The 19,839-nt window shown below is 43.8% G+C and overlaps 1 protein-coding gene across 1 annotated transcript in view; it reads right to left on the bottom strand.

The window, feature by feature from the left end:
* Positions 1–18,587, bottom strand: part of tmem131 (transmembrane protein 131) — a 46,809-nt gene extending 28,222 nt beyond the window's left edge. The window contains exons 1-4 of the mRNA XM_036540065.1: positions 18,458–18,587; positions 8,240–8,301; positions 7,244–7,284; positions 233–301 (exon numbers count right to left, since the gene is read on the bottom strand). Coding sequence (XP_036395958.1) covers positions 233–301; positions 7,244–7,284; positions 8,240–8,301; positions 18,458–18,581 — 296 coding nt within the window. The 5' untranslated portion in view covers positions 18,582–18,587. The remainder of the gene's footprint in view (positions 1–232; positions 302–7,243; positions 7,285–8,239; positions 8,302–18,457) is intronic.
* Positions 18,588–19,839: the final 1,252 nt, after the last annotated feature.

Below are 19,839 nucleotides of genomic sequence, written 5' to 3'. Positions count from 1 at the left end.
AACCACCACTTCATTCAGTTTTAACATGTAAATTATGTATGGTATGAATAAAAAACCGAGATGCTCACTAGTGAAACAAAATCAGTGATTAATAAGTGTTAGTGTTTTTTTTTTTTTTTTTTTTTTTTTTGCAAGAGCACAGAACCATGTTTTTAGCAAATACTTAAATCATCCCTCAGTTGAACTCCAGACTCACACAAAAGCCATGTAGAGGTTTTACAGGGGTACTTACTGTTCATGGAAGTCGAGCATCGGTGGCTCAAACCGAATGGGTCTGCAATTCCCCCGGTGCAAGGATGCACTGTAACAGACAGAACAGAGGTATAGCAGCAACACAAAGAAGAGAGGCAGCTGTATGTCCATACTGTCAGGGCTTTCCCCAACTCCTATTGTGACCGTTTGTGTGCGCGCGTGTGTGTGTGTGTGTGTGTGCGCGTGTGTGCATGTATGTATGTATGTATGTATGTATGTATGTATGTATGTATGTACGTGTATGTACGTATGTGTGTGTGCGATCACAGGTGTGAGCTCGAAGTAGAGGGGGAGGAACCCATCAAACCTGCCTGGCAACTCCAGGTTTCTCCTTACTGTTTTTTCCCCTAATTTCAACAAATGAATTAAATTATGTAAAGGAGGACCTTTTGTGAGATGTGAATATAAAGGGAACAGATCAAAGAGATCTGGGAGAGCAGAACACAGAGTCGGTGGGAAACTGCACCTCTCTTTTCACCTCATGTGCGATATTACATTTTATGTAACTAAATAATGCAGAGACAAAATGAATGGGCACTGTCTTCCTGCAAGAAAGATATTAATGGTAGGCCCTATAGATTGTCACTGCTCTGCACAACCTCTGCCAAAAAGACAAACTAATACCATTCAAACAATGCCACCAGCCAATACACGATTACTCACAGATTACCTGAGGGATACAGACAGTTGATCTCAGCCATACCTTCTCCCTTACATACAAACCCAAGCCCTGATTCCATAAGCAAAGTGTGTGGGCGTGTTTGTGGGAGGGGGGGCAGTGAGACATTATGTCTTTGGATGACAAAGAATTTCTGGCAGAAAGAGCTGTGTTCTTCAGAAAGGTGAATTTATCCCCCTAGGACATGATACAGCAGAAACCTGAACTATATTTAAAAAAAAAAAAAAAAAAAAAAAAAAAAAGGACAGCTACTCTCCCACAGAAGGAAATGAATACACCCTGCTGACCCATCACACAAACTTGCACTATGCAAAGACACCTCTCCCCATGTGGCACTTAATGCCAATAATGTTCATTAAGATTGTGTTAAATCCACACTGTGCCAAAACAAACATACTAGCAAATATGCAATAGGGTTGAATATTTAGAGGAAGTGGTTTCAGAAATTGCATCAATGGATCCAAACCTGTAATGACTTCACACACCCAATGACAGTGCACTTTGGCAAATTTCCAACATCTTGCATGGTAGAAAAGGTTTCGTTAATGATTTCGTTCCAAAGTCATAGTGCTTGATGAGAGACGCTCCCATGTTAAAAACATCACTGACTAGATACAGCTAATGTGTTTTCTTTGGGGAGGTTTCAGACAAAACGCACAATCATCTTCAATGGAAAGGAAAGCACAAAATCAGTGCAGACAAGCAGGTCACAGCATGGCACAGGGGAAAGTACCTAAGCGTTCATGGTTACGCTACAACAACTTAGACCAATCACTGTGGAGCTGGAAGCTATCGAATTGCTTCAACAAGATGGTGGACAATGTACTAGTTTTTTTAAAAAAAAGGAACAGAAACTTAGAGAAATGTCTCCATGCAATATCACCATGTGCGCCATCCAAGTTCAAGCACAAAGTGGTCACAGCTTGCAAGGATCAAAAACTAAAAAGCCACTTTCTGGAAAATTGCCGTATAACTGCAGAGGAACACTTTCTGAGTTCACTGAGTGGCGGTGCACTCAGCTTGGCCAGGCTGGGGAGGTACAGATCCTGTGGCCGGCGATGTGAAAGGCCGGTTGCAGCTCCCCTCAGCTGCTTTCAGCTGCCTTCAGCTGCCTTCACACGCGGGTTCTGAGCGCCCTGCCGCTCACCCCATGTTGACACTGCCGCAGCGCCAGACGAGCCCGGGAACTCGAGACCCCCTCGCTCGAGCGCCGGTGACGCAGCCCACGGCAGGTGCGCTGGCGGCGTGACACCGAGCGCTGCTGTGAAACCCACGCGCTGCAAAGCTGTCGGGAGGGCAGGAGGTATCGCTATCATCGCCTCCCTTCTCCCGGACCAATGTGATACCAGCTCTGACCGAGACCACAGGGCTCGGGTTCTGAACTCTGCGTGTGCAAGTCACCGCTGCCTCCATCAGGTCTGATCTCTCACGATCTGCGTGCTCGTGTACAAAAGCGACTGCACCCCTAGCTGTGTTTCTGCCCCATTAAGACAATAAGCCCGGGGGAGTGCGTTTTAAATGTTGGGACTCCTGATTGGATCTTTTCCCTCCCATCTTGTCCACCTGTTGTGGGCAGACTGAAAACACGCCAGTTCATGATTTGGGATACACTGCGCTGTCGTGACAACAGCGGCCGCCCTACACTAGGAGGCCGTGACAGAGGACAGACACAGACAAATATTCATACCACATACGCCAGGCTGCAGAGGATAAATGGGCATGAATGACGATGATGAGTTGGTTGTAGGACGAGAGAGCTGGTTTTCACGCCAAGTACAATCTGGACATGACGATGCCATTACAGGACCAATCTAGCAGCCTGTGAGACAGCTGAACTATTTCATTAATAAGAATTTGTGGACAATGCGGTTGGTTATCAATCCATGTCAGGATTTCAACAAGCAGAACAAGATAACAAGTGCTGAATTAGGCCATACCGGAGAACAAAGGGGGTGGGGGTGAAGTCCATTAATTACAGTACACGTTCAACTCACTATCACAATGAGGTCATTTTGTTTTTCATTTACTAGACCACCTCCCCTCCAAGCTAAAGGAAATATGCTCAGTGCTTCTGCTGAAATGAAGAGAAATGCACCCATTTCTAATGCAAATTTTTATTGAATTGTTTTCAATTTCACAATGATGAAAAATTCAGACTATATTAAGGCTGTAATCTAAACCACCAAAAACAAATTTGTACATTCTATATTAAAACAAACAGGTTTAACAGCATTACATCAGCTGAATCCTATTTGTAAAATGAGCAACAAAGAAAATACACTCATGTTAAGCGGTGCATTCAGGAGTTTCACAATCAATTCACCACAACAGAGCAGATTCCACTGAACCGAGGCAGATTACTGCAAAGCAGGGCGACTCCTCTCAAGTCACAAACATGCAGACTGTGACTGATGGCCAGGAAAGCTCACGCCATACAGCCAGAGGCTTGAGGTGCACTTACACACCCTCCCACCCACACCTCAGCCAGCGGCTTTCTCCCGTCACTGCACACCGGGCTGGGAGGTTAAGTGGACGGCCCGTTCGGCTTCCGCGCAGGCTCACGTATAAATGGAGGAAAGAGCGGCGCTCAGAGCCAGACGTGGCCTGTAGTACCCCAGAGGGCTGCAGGACGCCCTCACAGACACTGGCTGGCTGGCAGGGAGAGTCAGCGCATAACTGCACGTGCTCAGACCCAGCTGTGTCAGCCTGACCTTTGGGCATACAAAGCACAGTGGCTCAGAGACACTGAGCGCACCCCGCCGTCTGCTCCCTCCGGTCACACACGGGGAAATAATCGTGCCACAAACTCAACGGGCACTCGGCACAGCTCGCACCACAATCACCCTGAGCAGCTGCTGTCGCAACCCGCCAAATATAACATTTTCTTCCTTTTGTACCATAAGTCACATCTTCACCACATTTCACCCAGTATGACAGACTGAGATGGACAGAGTGAGAGACAGTAACCTATCAGTGGCGGGGGTGATAGAAACCACCCAGGGTAATTATTCAATGCTTCACTGTAGTCACAGGAGTTAACCATACCACAAGCCAAAACCAGCCTCTGAACGCTTTGCATGGTCATGGCTGGAGGTACAAAGAACACTGAGTCTTCTGAGCACAACGCCTGGAGCCCTGGACATCCTCATCTTTAAACCACAAAGAAGCTGCACAAAGCCTCGCTACTGCAGACAATCCGTGATGCGTAAATACAAGAGTCACAACAGAACGCTAAAACCACAGCGGGGAAAGAGGACCCAAGCATCACAGCCAGCAGATTGAAAAGGCACAAAGCACTTCTCTAAAGCTGAGCTGTGCTCTCTTCCACACCGGCTTTCGTCTGTAAGACATCTGAAAGCACAACATGGCGACAGCTACATGATCTACAAACACAGGGTTCAGAGTGAGTCTGCTGACAGCGGGGGACAAGCACAGGTAGTCTCTACATAAATGCATGGTAAACAAGAGGGAGAGAGGCGGAAAGGTCAGGAGCAGACATAAGCAAGTGTAGTGCATTTCTGCGCATCTCAAACATCTAACAGCACACAATGTGAGGTGTGCTTGATAGCATGGGATCTGTTGCCATGATGGGTCACATAGTCAGTTTCTCAAAGTCGGGTTTTTACGATGAAATGAAAAAAATGCACTTTGCCCTCTGACTCTTAAAGGAGCATTTTTCTACAGTAGTAGGCCTATATGTATGACACCAAACCAAGAAAAACTGTAGCACTGACAGCTCACTTAAATTGTCTAAGGGTCTTATTCATGGTGTTACCTTAATCAGCTCGCAGGAAACTATGCATGTGTGATGAAACTGAACAAGAAACGTAAAAGACCTTTACTTAGAAGCTGTAACAGATAAGCTTCTCCACAGAACTTGATCCAGCTTCTTGCTAATTTCACAACAAACAACAGTGCAAAATATCCATGTACTGTTTTCCCTGCCCAGCAGACAGCTCCAATGACAGTCCTAAAGAGGAGCCTGCCAGTCATGTGGACATTGAGCTCAGGCACCATAAGCAGTAATGTCAAACATTAACCGAAGCCCTGGAAGCCTGACCTTAAAGGCCATTCCTAAAGTACTTCCTTACAATAACATTTCAATATTTTGCCCCACTATTATGATTTCACAAATAATCCTATACATACAGTAGAGAAGCTGGAACTTTAAATTAATATATGCTTGCTGGAAAACTCTACATGTGTTTTACAGTCAAACCCAGAAAGAAACAACATCAGTGCAAAGGTGATTCATCAAAGCCTGGAACGCCCAACCATTCAGGTTCCCTGAATTTAACCCTTTGAGAATCACTCTATATGGCTCTCTGATAATGGCATATGGACACTTTGCTAAGAATACTGCTCGCATTTCACATTTTATACAATAGCTTTATTACAATAGATAAATATGAACAAGTCGATTTTCATGGACAATAGAAAACATGAACAAGTAAGTCATTTAAGCAGGTCAAAACCTACAGAAAAAAAGATGAGCACAGCAGGCCACTGTGTTTTATGACTTTACTGCTGAGTAGAAGAATAACTGCAGAGGTGTAAACTGGTCTTTCCACTGTTGCCTCTCGGGCAAATCGAGTCTGCGATATCCGAAAATAAGTCACGTCACACCTTCTTTAAAAAAATAAATAAATAAAAATCAAACACTGTGCCCACAGGATGTCAACCCCCCAATACAACGGAGAGATAACAGCTGACGGGCCACTGTTCACCGCGTGGATTGACACGTTCCCCCCCCCCCTTGTTTACATACTAAGTGCCCCCTTTTTAAATGTGGCACAGGCGAAGGCACTTAAGACAGATGGCTGCAGCAGCTGACCTGAAGGTGGCCAGGGCAGCAGGGCTGCACAGCGGGAAGTAAAACCCTACAGGACAGTAAGGAGCTTCCACAGCCCTGAAGAGTCTGCAAAGCTCCCCATCGCTAAACCCCCCCCCCCCCCCCCCCAGCCCTCGCTGAGCACTGGTCTCAGCCTTATCTACTTCCTGTGGTCATAAAAAACAGCACAGGAACAGCGTACCTGTGGCACTGGTAATTAGTTCCATAGAAGAACAGTTTCAAAGCCAAGTGCAAAACCTTACTATATACGGTGTGGCCCAATATTACTACAAGTTATGAGTACCAATAACTATTCTATAACTGCATTTCTAAAGAGCTGGAAACATTTCAGGCTTGACAACAACAACAACAACAACATGCCTTTTAAAAAAGCAAACTGTTCCTTTGTATCTTTTCACTCCCCCCCAAATCTCTCTGAATGATGTCACTCCTCAAGTATCCATCCGCTGGGCGTGTCCAGATCAAGCTACAGAGTGGCACAGAGGTATAAACAGGCGGAGCGGATGGACCAATCTCAGGACGCCACTTCATGTGTGTTTACCAGGGCGGCAGCCAGACCTCTCCGCTGGAGCTGCCTGATTGGCTGACGAAAAAAACAAGGGGGCCAAGTACAAAAGCTGCAGAACTGGCGTGAGGAATTCAAAGCAGGTATTAAAAGAAGCGTTCCTCTGTTCAGAGTGACATATGGGCGTGCCCTAGAGCTTTCAACCCTGTCCTGAAAAGATACAAAAACTGAGGTGAAATGAGACCAGCGTAGGTGAAGTCTGCTCTCAGCTGACTGACAGGGTCACTGGGGCAGTGACAGCGCTTCATTATGAGGTCCCTGTCACCAGCACGCACAGGAATTTCTGGGTTTCTCTGAGTCGTCACCTCAACCGAGATCTGTTTTGACAACAGCCCCAAGCATTCCCACCCTCCACGAGCCTAAGGATATTGACCAATCAGAGTGGCACGCTGGAGGAATCCCACCCTGCCGCCCCCAAACTCTTAGGCAACCCCCAGAAGAGTTATTATTACTCCTTCCTGGTTTAGGACGGTGTTGTGGAAATCAGAACAGGGCGTGGCACGGCTGGGATCACCTTCCCACTACACGCTATTTAGAGCACACTGTAAACCTACAGCAGTATTTGTCCATTTGTTTTATTTGTCTACTCCCCCTCCCCAAGGTCCCCCCCATTTAGATTCATCACGGGTATAAACAAACCCACAGTCAGAGGGGGGAAACATACTTATATTACATAATGGAGGACAAAATATTACTCTGTGGGGAAGAATACAAACCCCACTCACAGTAAGCCATCTGACAGGCTTGGTGGAAGTATTACCGTTTCGCTATTCTTCACACTTAACAGTAGACCACACTGAAATGGACCAAATCAGCACCACATGCAGACATTTGTCTGTAGGGTGAGACGGCGACCAAGCACAGGAAATGAGACTGTATGAAGAGGATGTCTTACCTTTTTTGATGATATGAACTAAGACCAATGTCAGACTCTGTCTGTGAAGAGAATACAGCAGAACTGTAAATATGACATGCGACTGCAAAAATAAACATAAAAATAGCTGATTCTAAAATCTGAAAACCCTATCAATAAATAGCATAACTTACATAACTTCACCTGCACCTGCAAGTGTTTCATAAATTGTAAACATTAATCTCAGTGAAAAAGAGCTGTAACAATGGAAAAAGAAGTCAGATCGTAAACTTGTGTGTTTTTTTGCAGTTGATTATGATTGTTCCAGCTTATTAAGATCCCATACATTGCTGTCTCTTAACAACCAACTGAACGGAGCAGCTCACTGACACTGGGAGATATCAGATCTAAAGGCTGACGATAGGTTTCTCAATCTGATTCTTCCCATTCAGATTTAACCCCAAAAACACAGAATCGTGGGCTTAAGGGGGAATGAAGAGAACAAATGCATTCTTTTGGGCTGCATGTGAGCTAGAGCAGACCCAGACCTCTCTGGGGTCAGGTCAGAGAGCACCAGGCCCTGCCCACTCATTGGTGGATAGCCCTCAGCTGCTCTGGGGAGTAAACCAGTCAGCACAGGTGTGGGGCCCACATCTAAACAAAGCAGGAGCTTCCAGCACCGAGAAGGGAACTGGCAGGAAGGAGGCAGGAGGGTCAGGTTTCAGTCTACTGCTCTGTGTGTGTGTGTGCGCGTGTGTGTGTGTGTCCGTGCCTGCGTTATTAACTGTAGTGCGAGACATCTGAATACTGCCAAATGCACACAGTTCCCCAGAGACCACCTGCTCTACAAGTTCAGCACAGAGGCCCTTTTCTACAAAGCTGTGGCACACAGCACAGAAGTAGAGGTGAACATTCAATCAAAAAGCCATCATGTTCCTTTAAAAAAAAACAAAGCAACTTTAGCACCTTTGATTACAATAGAACACACACACACCAAAAAAAAAAAAAAAAAAAAAAAAAAAAAAAAAAAAAACTTACCTGCAAGAGACTTCCTTCACCAAAATGAAGTACCTCTAAAATTGTGTCTGACTGGATGAATGCTGTGAAGAGAAATGGAGATGGCACATTAGGTTGGTATATAGTACGTGTCAACAGCAAAAAGATGTCCAGGGCAATCTGCTCCATAATTTCCTGTCTGCAAGTATATCAAATTCAAACATTATTGTCCTGTACAACAAAAGCAGATGAGGGAATTCCCAGGAGAAGCACAAAAAGGCGCATTTTAGAGCCTTTACTACCTGTAATGAATCATATAATGACAGACATCGGAACTGTTTACTGAAAGGTCTAGATCTTTATTGAACCACAGCACTATATTTCACTGAGAGCTACAGTTTAAGCATCTCTGGTCCAAGTGTATGTTACAATGAATCTCTAAGAGAACATAAGCTGACCTGAGCTCTACATTCTACAAAGTTAAACATGACAACTTTCTGAAAATGTGTATCTGTTAATCCATAATTACTATTTATTTACATTTATTACATATTCAAAATTTAAGAAGTGAACATGGTATCTGAGTACGCTGTCAGTTAGTACTTCCTTTGACACCCTCCAAAGGTTTCCTGTAGCTAGCTAAGCGTGCTTTGATTCTTGCTTTTGGAATTTTTAACTCCCTTACAGAACCCTTTTAGCTCAGAAATGTACTTGGATCTCTTTGCATGCACAGTTTTTTGGATAGAATTTGGATAATAATCGTATGACATTCCTAAACCATCTTCCTTTCCTGCAAGAACTTCATGGTTAATTTTGAGGTATGTTTCAGATCATTATCTTGCTGAAACATCGAAGCCCTTTTCAGCGTTAACGTCTTGACTGACACTGGAACATTAGCTTCAAGGATTTGTTGACATCTGGCCGAATATATTCTTGCTTACACCCGCACAATATTTCCTGTTCCACTGTCTACCACACAAACCCAAAGCACGGCAGAGCCAACCCCGTGTTTAACAGTTGGCAAGGTGCTCTTTTCATCAAACACTTCACCCTTTGTTCTTCAAATGTATCATCTTTGGTTGTGGCTACACAGTTCAATTTTTTTTTTTCCCATTTTTTTTTTCCAGTCTGTCCAAAAGCAAATCTTTAGGTTTATCAAGATTTTCATTTGAATACTTTAGATGATGACTTTTGTGATTAGGTTGTAGAAGGGTTGCTTCCTTCTGACAACAACGCAGGTTAGGTATGCTGTATTGTGGACCTGAGAACAGCTTCTCTGGTGCCAGCTGAACTTCTCTGCAAGTTCTTTGCTGTGATCTGTGGGTTCTGTTGAGCAGATCTGACCAGTTTTGGGCAGGGCTATTGGAGATTTTTCTTGGTCTTTCAGATCTTGACTTGACTTCAATAGTTCCACTTAAGTTCCATTTCTTGACAATGTTTCTGACAGATGAAATTACTAACTGGAAGCATCGAGAGCATTTTAGAGTCTTCTCCTCTTTTGTAAAAGTCAATTATCTGTATTTTCAAGCCCTCAGACAACTGCTTAGGCTTAGGAGCCCACAATTGCTGAAACCAGACAGAACAACAATTCCAGCCTGACAAAAGAGAAGGTATGAAGTTACTTCATAGTACTAGTTCAACCCTGGAATTGTGTTAACCCGACTACCTGATGCCCTAACGAGTGACCTTTTCTGGGTCTTAGTAATAACCTTTTAAAAAAGGAATAAAGAACTACACAACAAGGTGTCCACAGTTTTGAACGCGTCATGGTCATAGTTGTTTATTATCCTGAAACTGTAATAAATGCTTATAAATATGCATTAAAATTTGCACAGAGAGATCGGGTAAGATACTGTCCACTTCAAGTTTCATTGCAACCTGCACCTAGCTAGCACTACCTAGCACCAACCTACCTTTGGCAAACTTTTGCAAACAACTGTACTTTATTGTCTGAGCCACCAGTGGAAACAGTGTCAAGTTTGCAAACAGGCATGTAGAGGAGCTGACCTCATGTTAGCACATACTGTCTAATACAGTGAGGGTAAAATCCACTTCACAGCTTTGTGTATATTTACTTTACACTCATGTTAGCTTATGACCGCAGCCAGGCATCTAGAAAAGGTGCAGCTGAGGATGTAAGCTCCTTCTCCTCATTGCGCTCCAGGTTCTATTATTAGATAGTGGTGTGGTGTAACGCTGCTGGAGTTTATAGTTTATAGTAGCAGTGTCAGGCCAACCTCTGAGCTCAGCACTCTCTCCCTACTATAGCAACATGGCCTAGAAACACTTGAAAAGTATTAAAAGGCAGTGCCATTAACACTGTCCTTTTAGAGTGGCCACTGACAGCTCTGTCTCACTCTCGCGAGCGCGCGCACGCACGCGTATACACACACACACACACACACACACACACACACAGTAAACACACTGCTAGAGCACACTGCATTCAAAAGGAGTTAACCCCGCGGGTGTGAAATGACTGGAACGCTGTGTGGGAGTTACTTCCATTATTGAGGCTTACATATTTACAGGTGTAGAAGGGGTGGATCACAGGCGACAGGGTGACAGGAGATTCTTGGGCACAGAGACCTGAAAATGCAGGTCAGAAATCCCTAACAGAGCCGTAATCAATGTATTCAAATAAGACACTTTGAGAGCCATAAATTACACTCTTCATCTGCTGCAGAAGAGATGAGAGGAGTGTTCCCACTGGGTTTGCGTGAGGCTTCACGAACCCCAGCATGGGTGAACCTTTTACGCACCATAGACAACTCACTTTAGACACACTCAACATACTTTTGTAGAAAAATCAACTTGCAATCGTTTCATACGAATCAGCGATTTAAAGTCCATTTTAGCTTCAACTGTTGTGGAGGTTCATAAAGACCATTTCCTGTCAATTCTTTAAGAGTTAAGAGTATTTTCTGTATACTAAAAATACCCTGACTAGATTTAGTTGGAGCATGGAGATTTGTCAAACCTGTGCAGCTAACTAGGAAGCAAGTCATGTTTTTCCAATGACGTACTGATCACTGTGTACTGTACACAGTGCATGCCTGTGTAAAATCTTGCCATCCAGCTGTGAGTTCAACTGGTGTGGCTCAGAGGAAGAAAAAAACAAAACACAAAGTTGCACTTTAACTCACACTAGCTCAATACTGACTTGTACTGATATTTGGGGTAGCGCTTCCACATTGGTTACGACAAAATTCAAAAGGGACACATCCATGACCTGTCAGACCGACAGTGAGGGAAACCCTGACCAAGGTCACAGGACAGGGTTCGCCTTTGTTCCCATGCTCTGGGAGGAAACAGGTGCTGCTCCACACAGACTTGAGGTCCCTTATGGCTAAAGGCTTCCGGTCCATTCACAGATCCATGGGCCCATAATGATCGTCCCAACCACCCAGCATGTCTCTGTCCAATCCAACACCCAATGCCATTTCAGGACAGCACTTTCACACTGGTCCAAATGGTCTTTACCGCACAGTGAATGGATCCCAGAACCTGGGAGCTCCACAGTGACTCCAGTTCTACAGCTTGCAGGCCCATGTTTGCCCAGTCATTCCCACAGTAAGGACAGCATGTGCTCAGTGGAAGAACAGATGGTTATGTAATATGGTAAGTTTTTTTCTCTCCCGCGCAGTTTCCCCTCCTTTAACGGTGCACACATTTACACGAAACCTGCAGGCACCATGTGAGATAGTGAGTGATTAAAACGACACACACTGCTATCAATGGTTCCTGGCAGTGAGCATGGGAAAACGAGCAACTTCTTTTCGAGCTGTACCACCAAGGAGAAATGATGTACAAACACATGTATGATGCATCGACTTGTCTATTTCAGCACAAACAACAGGATCACATTGCTTCACCCTCTGGGCTGGCATCAACATGACAAATATGCACAACTCCCAAAACAATGTCTGAAACTTTTCCAGAATCACTTACTTTTCTTCAAGTACTATTGTTAAAGTACCATCGCTCCAAAAACATACAGTACCTAATCTCATCATCACAACTGAATGATTCTAGCCCCTTTCTTCACAGTGAGACCTGCCTTTCTCTATACAAACACAGCACTTCATAGTCAGGTACAGAGGACACCAAATGCAGCCCCCCCCCCCCCCCCTTACACGTCATCAGACCTTGATCTATGCACCACTCACAGGAAAGATCAGCAGCGTACAGCATTATTTTGATCGCTTCAGCAGGAGAGATACGTCAAGCCCAAGGGTCGCACAGGAAGGTAAAGTGCAGCCAGGGTGTGGAGTGCTCTTCCACTATCTCACAGGGGAAGGCTTTATCACTGACAACATGCAGGCCTGTAGTGCATTCACATTGCATCAGTCCAGATAGTTTCTGAGACCATGGAGATTTACAGTCCACACAGATCAACAGCAAAACCATCCAAGACCATACATACATCGATAAGGAGTCTTAAAGTTTTCCATTCACTTTCTGCTTTCCAGGTTACAGCCAGACCACTAACACAGAACTTAAGCACACTGTTTAAGGTTGTTGTGCAGAACTTTGTTAGTTTTACAATTGAAGCAAATGCTTCATGGGTCTCAGACCATTCTCAAAAGTGGGAGACTGAAATGTTTTAGCACTGAGAAAATATAAATGTTTTAAAAAAAAAAAAAAAAAAAAAAAAAACACGAAAGAAATCATCACACATCACAGTTGGTATGTTTAAATCAGGGCTACATTTACTCTCAGAAGCATCACACCACATCGTGCCTTGTACATCCAGATAAGACTGTGAGATGGGGCCGCCTCTGTAACTGGCAAGGCAACGTTCTTTCTTTCCCCTGCGAGATGGATTGCCACTTTGTGTTTCCTACACATGCCAGTAAAGGTCACCGAGTTGTGCTGTACATCGGCCATGTGACCTTTAAAGGAAACAGGACACATGGGAAAGCATGGGCATCCTGCACTACTATTGCTAACATTCTATTTCAGTTACCTCCGAGAAAATGACTGAGTCCTGCCAATAATCAATTCAGGTCCTCAAAACGGACAACCAGTTCCAATGCACAGTCACTCAGGAATGGCTTATGTGCAGGAATGAGGTCACTCTGGCTGAACAGCATGTAACGGTGGACATTCTGCAGGGTACGGGAGCATCGGCGGTGCCTGCAGCATGCAAATTAACGCAAGAGGAACCAAATCGAGAGCGAATGAAACTCATCTTCATTTTAACCCAAACAGCGAGCGCTGTCATCTCCGAGCTGTGGCGGTCGCATTTTACACATCATTAAATAAGGATATGATGCCCTCTCGCCAGAGGCTCCAATCAAAGACAGTCAGCCCTGGAGTGGTATGACTGGGCCAGTTGTTTACTTCTCAGGCAGGCAGCGCTGGGACACTTAACGACTCTCATGCATTGCACGGCGCATTTGTGTTCGTCTTCACTGGCTTCACTGTACTGCCTCTGTAACTTTTATTTTTTTGTACCTCACGGCAATCAAATCACCTCGCCAGTCGAATTAGTCCCGACTGGAAGCAGGCCAAGAAGGCAGATGTACTAATCAAATAATTCAAATATGCAAGACTCAGCTCAAAAGGAAACAATTAAGGAATCTGGAATCTGGCCAAAGCCGTGCCCGCGACAAAACTACACCCTACCCACCTCTTTTGTGGTGCTGACAACAGCACCAGGTGTGGCGAGGGAAACGTTTCTGCCTGGCCTTTCAGAAATGACACACGAGAGTCATCCAGAACGGACAAACACACAGTGCTTCATTACAGACTGCCAATTTCAATACTGACAACTGCACCATTCGCTTTAGTACTGCCGATTGAAGTGACGAGGTGACACCCAAAGGCCTAGACACAAGTGCTATCTCGATCATTCCCTCCTCAATTACAGCTTAATCTCTAGGTGTTCAGGGGATATCAGTTATAGGGTTTCATCTAATGTCACTAGCAACACTCTGTAGCTGCTTTTCGCAAACACACATCTTGCAAATCTGTTCCTAGGCAACAGAATTCTCACAGAAATCTGGAATGTAACACTGATGGCCAGTCAAGATGTTTTATTCTGCCAGTTCTCTGGTCCTGCTAAATGAGTAAGACCTCTCCACCCATCTCAATTAAGGGAAACAGGCAGACTGTATACTACACAGCGATAATAAGAAGTGATTTCAAGCTGCTGTCATCACGCAGGAGAGCCATGGTTTCCTCTTTGCAAGCATACAGGGGTATTACTTCCGTCATTGTAATCCACTACTAAAGTAACCCAGGAGCATTCGCCATCACTTCTTCTTTGCAAGTTTTGTATGATGAAAGCAGCATTATCGCATGCTTGCACATACAGTTTCCTTCCTTCTTGAGCCAGATTACCCAGCTGACCTAGTATGTCAGTTTGCATTTAAGTTTTAGGTCACACCTACTGGTAAAGTGCTGCTGATTATAGACCCTGACTTCTCATGATTCCTAAACCTGTTTACCTCTCGTGTCTTTCTGTGAGTAAATGAGTACAGCCTAATAACATTTGCATTTGCTTGCTAATGGACAACGTAGGCTGAAACACTGACTCCTTGCACTTCTGCTATTCCGGTTATGGGGCAAGAGCAACAGAAAAATCTGTCACGTAATGCTGACTGCATGAGTGTGGCACACAGCACAGATCGTAACAGGTAATATGGCAAAGGCATTTTCTCTAGTAGCATTCATATGACACCTGAGGATTGGGCAACCTAGCCAGTGGTAAGACTACCAGGAGTAAGAAGTCTGCCTTTTGAAAGAAACAAACATTAACTTTACTGGGATGACAGTGTGCTGTCAGCTGCTGTTTGGATTCATGGAAAACGCACAGAAGACCCAATGTGCCACTCTCCAATATCCCCACTAGGCTGCAACACAATGAACTCTCCCATGAAGTCACAATGCATACAGATTATGTGGTAATTCATACTTCAATTATTAGAGCCTTTGCTTTTTTGTATTCCCCTTTTTTTAAACTTGTCCAACCAATTACTCTCATCTCCCTCTTCCAACTCTCAGATGGTCTGATATTTTGGCATAAATCTGCAAAATGCACACTTCTCAGTCCAAGTCATGTTGAGCTTGCTGCCAAGTCTAAATTAATATGCTGTAAGAACCTTTACCCCATTCTTCATCCAAGGAATTTACGGCCTTGCTTGCTAGGTTATTGTAGGTAGTTACAAAAGCGGTAAATAACAGCTGTCATGTCCACTGCTTTGTAAAATGATCTGTGTTTTGAGAGATGCGGATGTCACTGTGACAAGGGATAAACATACCTTCCTGTGCTGACTCACCCGAGCAGAACGCTAACTTACTACTGAATGTGATTTTGGACAATGCACTGCTTGCCCATGTCATCTTACCATGGGAACATATCCTGATTCACCTCAGGTCTATCTGACCCACTGCCATTTCCTGCAGAAACGCACTTTTGCTCTTGCCAGTCTACCACGGTAATCCAGAGGGTTAGGTCACACGGTGGTTGACTTTAAGGGTGTGGAGCACTAGGAGCCACACACATTCACACATGTGCACTGATATAAGTTGAACACAAAACACCCACAGGACTTATCACCTCCAGAACGCTTTGAAGTCTATCTCTGTGCAGGGTTTGACAGGAAGTGATGAAATTATACAGTGGCCATTATAAAGATTTTGGTGACCACTTCCACTTCTCTTGTCTTCACCGGTGAACTGATTATCAACAGCTCATCTTGATCAACCTAAGATATGAGTTTTCACCAACTACTGCACAATGGAGCTCTGGCCATTAAACTCCAGCTGTGCAGTAAAACTCTTCCCTAACTGACTTCTGAAATAACAAGACTTGTAAAAATGGCCGATCCCCCTGCAGAGTTCCCTGTACATGAACATCCTGAGAACGATCCTACCCAGAAAGTCCCTCCCTGGAGTTTTTGTCTGTCCTTCCCATTTCTGTGAAATCATGATCTCACGGATCAATCTAAGCACAGCTACCTTCTAAAAAGGGCGATCAAACTTAAGTGCTTCTATGTTAGGCAACATAGGCTCAAATATTTTTTTCCTCAATGTCGTCACCAATAAGCAAACATGCACATAAGACAGAAGAGGCATTTGCTGGAATGGCGCACAGACATCTCTCTTTCTGTGGTTTTCATGCTTTAATGCATCTTTATGGTGATCCTCTGTATCCTAAGGACAGGGTTGCCAGGACAGCGTACATCTGATAATCTGACGTTCACTTGTGTACAGGGTTGTTTTTTGGTTGCCGGCAGCTACCATTCAGCATATGACACTATGTCAATTGTTCGTCCAGCCCAGTCAGGTTTGAAGACAGAGGTTCCTTCAGCCACAGAATATCCTCAACAACACAAGGTCAGGTGACCAGTCTTTATGTTTTACTGGGTAAACAAATGTACCGAAACCTTTGTTTACCCAATGACCTTTTGGGTCTTCTTACCCAGTCACCTTTCCACGTGTAGTGTCACCTTAACTTCTCGATGTGAAAATCCAGTCAAAGGGACATTCAGTCAAAAATTGCAGAACATGCTGCCATAGCACACTGCCTATCCCTGTAGATAAACCAACGATCTGCTTTTGTAAATGCCTATCTTAAGGAACGTGTGTTACTGTGCCCATCAGTAATTTAATTAAGCGATTACAGGGCAGTAAATTGCCATGAATGTTTTGGGACAGAACGTATTGATATGAATACTGGGATGACTTATCCTATATTGCATACACGTAACGTTAGCTGGCTAACAAATCACAGACATTGAGCGCACCGTCATCAGAGTAGTACAGAAGAAACTATTCTGATATATATGAAAGCATTTTATAGAATGCATAGCCAATACTTTTAAGCACGAAATATTTGCCCCCTCCTGTATCTGTGGGCAAAACTTTGTTGAGCGTTAGCAAACAGCTTAAGACCCCGAAGACATCGTTTGTAATATCACAAGAGAAAACGTGTCACTTCATCGCCTACAGATGGGTTAACGTTAAACCTTACTTTGCTGGCAGCAGCGGGGAGCAAGCTAGACTAGCTATATCGCCAACTGTCAAACTTAGAAATGTTAGCATAGCCAGCCAAAAGCAAGCATTAACTACTTTGACTGGATGGCAGCGAACTGTGTGACAGATCCAAATACACAGATTTAGCCAGCTAGCTAGTGAAGGTATCCTCCTTTATATCAAGATGTGCTTTTACAAAAATTGTTTTGTGCAACTAACATGACAGGCTAGCCTATCCGCCGCAAAACTTATGCAAGCCGTTAGCTAAGATAGCTCTCGCTTGCTGACGTTAATAAAAACACCACATACTCGAACATGCTTCTCCTAAATTCTAGGTACTTAATTTCTTCACACAGCCAAATCATAAAACAATGTCGGAGGTAATTAAGTTTACTGGCGACTCCGGGCCGGAAATGTGTTGTTTTTTTTTAGTTTAAAAGTGTTTCCTTGTAAGCTAATCGCATCTTGGAGTTAAATACATACTAAAACAAATATCTGAAACACAGTCATTGGCGAGTATTTCAGGCCCATGTGAAGCCTGGGGCTGAACTGGCAATGCTCACCGAGGCTGAGCTATCATGGAGTAGAGAGTTAAGATCGTAGCAGCCGCTGTATTTGCAGCCAGCGAACATTAACCAAGTAAGCGTCGACCACTATTTAGACAGAAATACACGTTACTTTGCTCCTACAAACCAGCTAACATATAAAATTAACATCAGCTGCCCACCTAACAAGCTGTCTTTAATGTGTTGTTCGCAAACTAGCAAGCCAACTAGCCCGCAAGCTACCGATTGCCCCAACTAGCTAACGGCTACCTCGCTAGCCTTGTAATCACTTGCCAGTTGGCTAGCTAGCTGTTGTTTAGCCAACTAGCTAGCTAGCAATCTAGCCACCGAAAACGATTTTCTAGCCAGTACAGCAAACATTAGCTGGCGTGTCTTCCAATCTTCAGCTATGTATGCTGTGTTTCTTCTCATCTGTTTTCAAACCCCTGCACAAAATAGATGTCAGACTAGTTGGAGTTTGGCTAGCTGCTCAGCTAGCCAAACTCCAACTAGTCTGACTAGCTGCTCATTAAGCAGACAGCTAGCTTCATATTAGGACAAAAAGCATGTTCTCTTAAGAAGTGAACAGCACAACCGATTGAAAGTCACATCTTACTCGATAGCTAGCCAAACTCCAACCAGTTCACTGCTAGCTTACGTTAGCTGTCTTTTGCTAAGCTTGTCCACTACGGGTGTTCGATAAAAAACACTGTATGCCAAAAACACATACCTTGTTTGTTAGCCTGTACTACGTGAAAGAGTGCAATAAATAATAACCGTAGAACTCCAGGGCATGTTGCTTTTGTCCCCATTGATAAGTAAGAAAAAGTCTGGGCTCTTCCCCGGTTCGCCATGCTGCTATGTCGGTATCATAATGAAGGCGTAAGTGCTTGCATGCTGATATAAACACCGCATTCAGAGAGAGAGACGCGATGTGGACACGACTGGTACTACTGTTCTAACCACCACATCGCTCTCGCACCCGAATATTCATTCAAATGCATTGTGGCTTTGGTTGTTTTTAGTTAAACATGCAATAAACCGTTAACAATTAATGGGAAGTAGACTAGTATTTAATAAAACCTCTAACGGCAACCTTTAATGTGTTGTCCAGGCATTGCGTCTCTTTTTCAAAGTAAACCTTACACTGGTTACAGCTTTGAGCATAACACGTGTAGCCATCACTTATTCAAATCAGCAGGGTTTGGGGTTATATCAAAAGCGTGACCTATTGTCATCGTTAACGTGTAATTTAAAGCATTCTAAAGACACCTGGCCCTTAGAGAGAGTTTTTGCGTCTATACTGTGTACACACTGCTGTCCGCTTGTAAATTTGGAACATTGATGCTTTCAGTCCATTCCCAAGATAAACAAATCCCAAGCACGCTCAACACATGTCTTCAATAAGTGGTGTCTGTGATGAATGACGGGTGAACCCATACAGACATGATTTGCTTAACAAAAATGGCTTTGAAAGGGCGACCCATTTTTTCATGTCGCTTATTGTCAACGAAAGCTCCTTTTCTGCGTTTGTTACCTTGGTAAAATTATAATCAGCGCAGATTTCCACAATGGGGCGGGAGTAGGTTATAGATTTGAATACTTGAATGCAATAAGCATATTTAGATCCTTTAAAAAATGATTAAATGATGAAAATGATGAAAAATTCATGTCTACTGAAGGGCACTCACCTGAATGGTGGGATACATTCAGCACAATTATAATTTTTTTATTCATTCAAATGAGCAGAGATAACGTACCTCTTAAAGCGTGTTCTTGTAAAACATTGAGCGAGAGGGATACGCGTTAATGTCTGTTGAAACGTCAAATTAATCTTTATATTTGAATACATATATACACATCAAATGAAAACATATCGGGCATGCTTTCATACGTATGTCTTTAATTAGATTGGTACTTAAATGAAAGTGTATAATGAGTCTTTTTCGCATGCTTCTCACAACCACTCGCAGTCACTTAAAATATTTTTGTGTCCTCTGCCCTTTAATTTTCCAAAATATTAGTCAGTGTGATTTTTTCCAAAGATAATATTTTTGCTTAAAAAGGGAAAAAGGCAACAGGGAGGAAATCCGTTCAGTTTGGACATAGCCT

This window comes from Megalops cyprinoides, chromosome 11 (assembly GCF_013368585.1).
Source record: "Megalops cyprinoides isolate fMegCyp1 chromosome 11, fMegCyp1.pri, whole genome shotgun sequence".
Classification (NCBI taxonomy): Eukaryota; Metazoa; Chordata; class Actinopteri; order Elopiformes; family Megalopidae; genus Megalops; species Megalops cyprinoides.
Note: the sequence above shows the minus strand (reverse complement) of the source record. Positions and strands in the feature narration are given on the sequence as shown.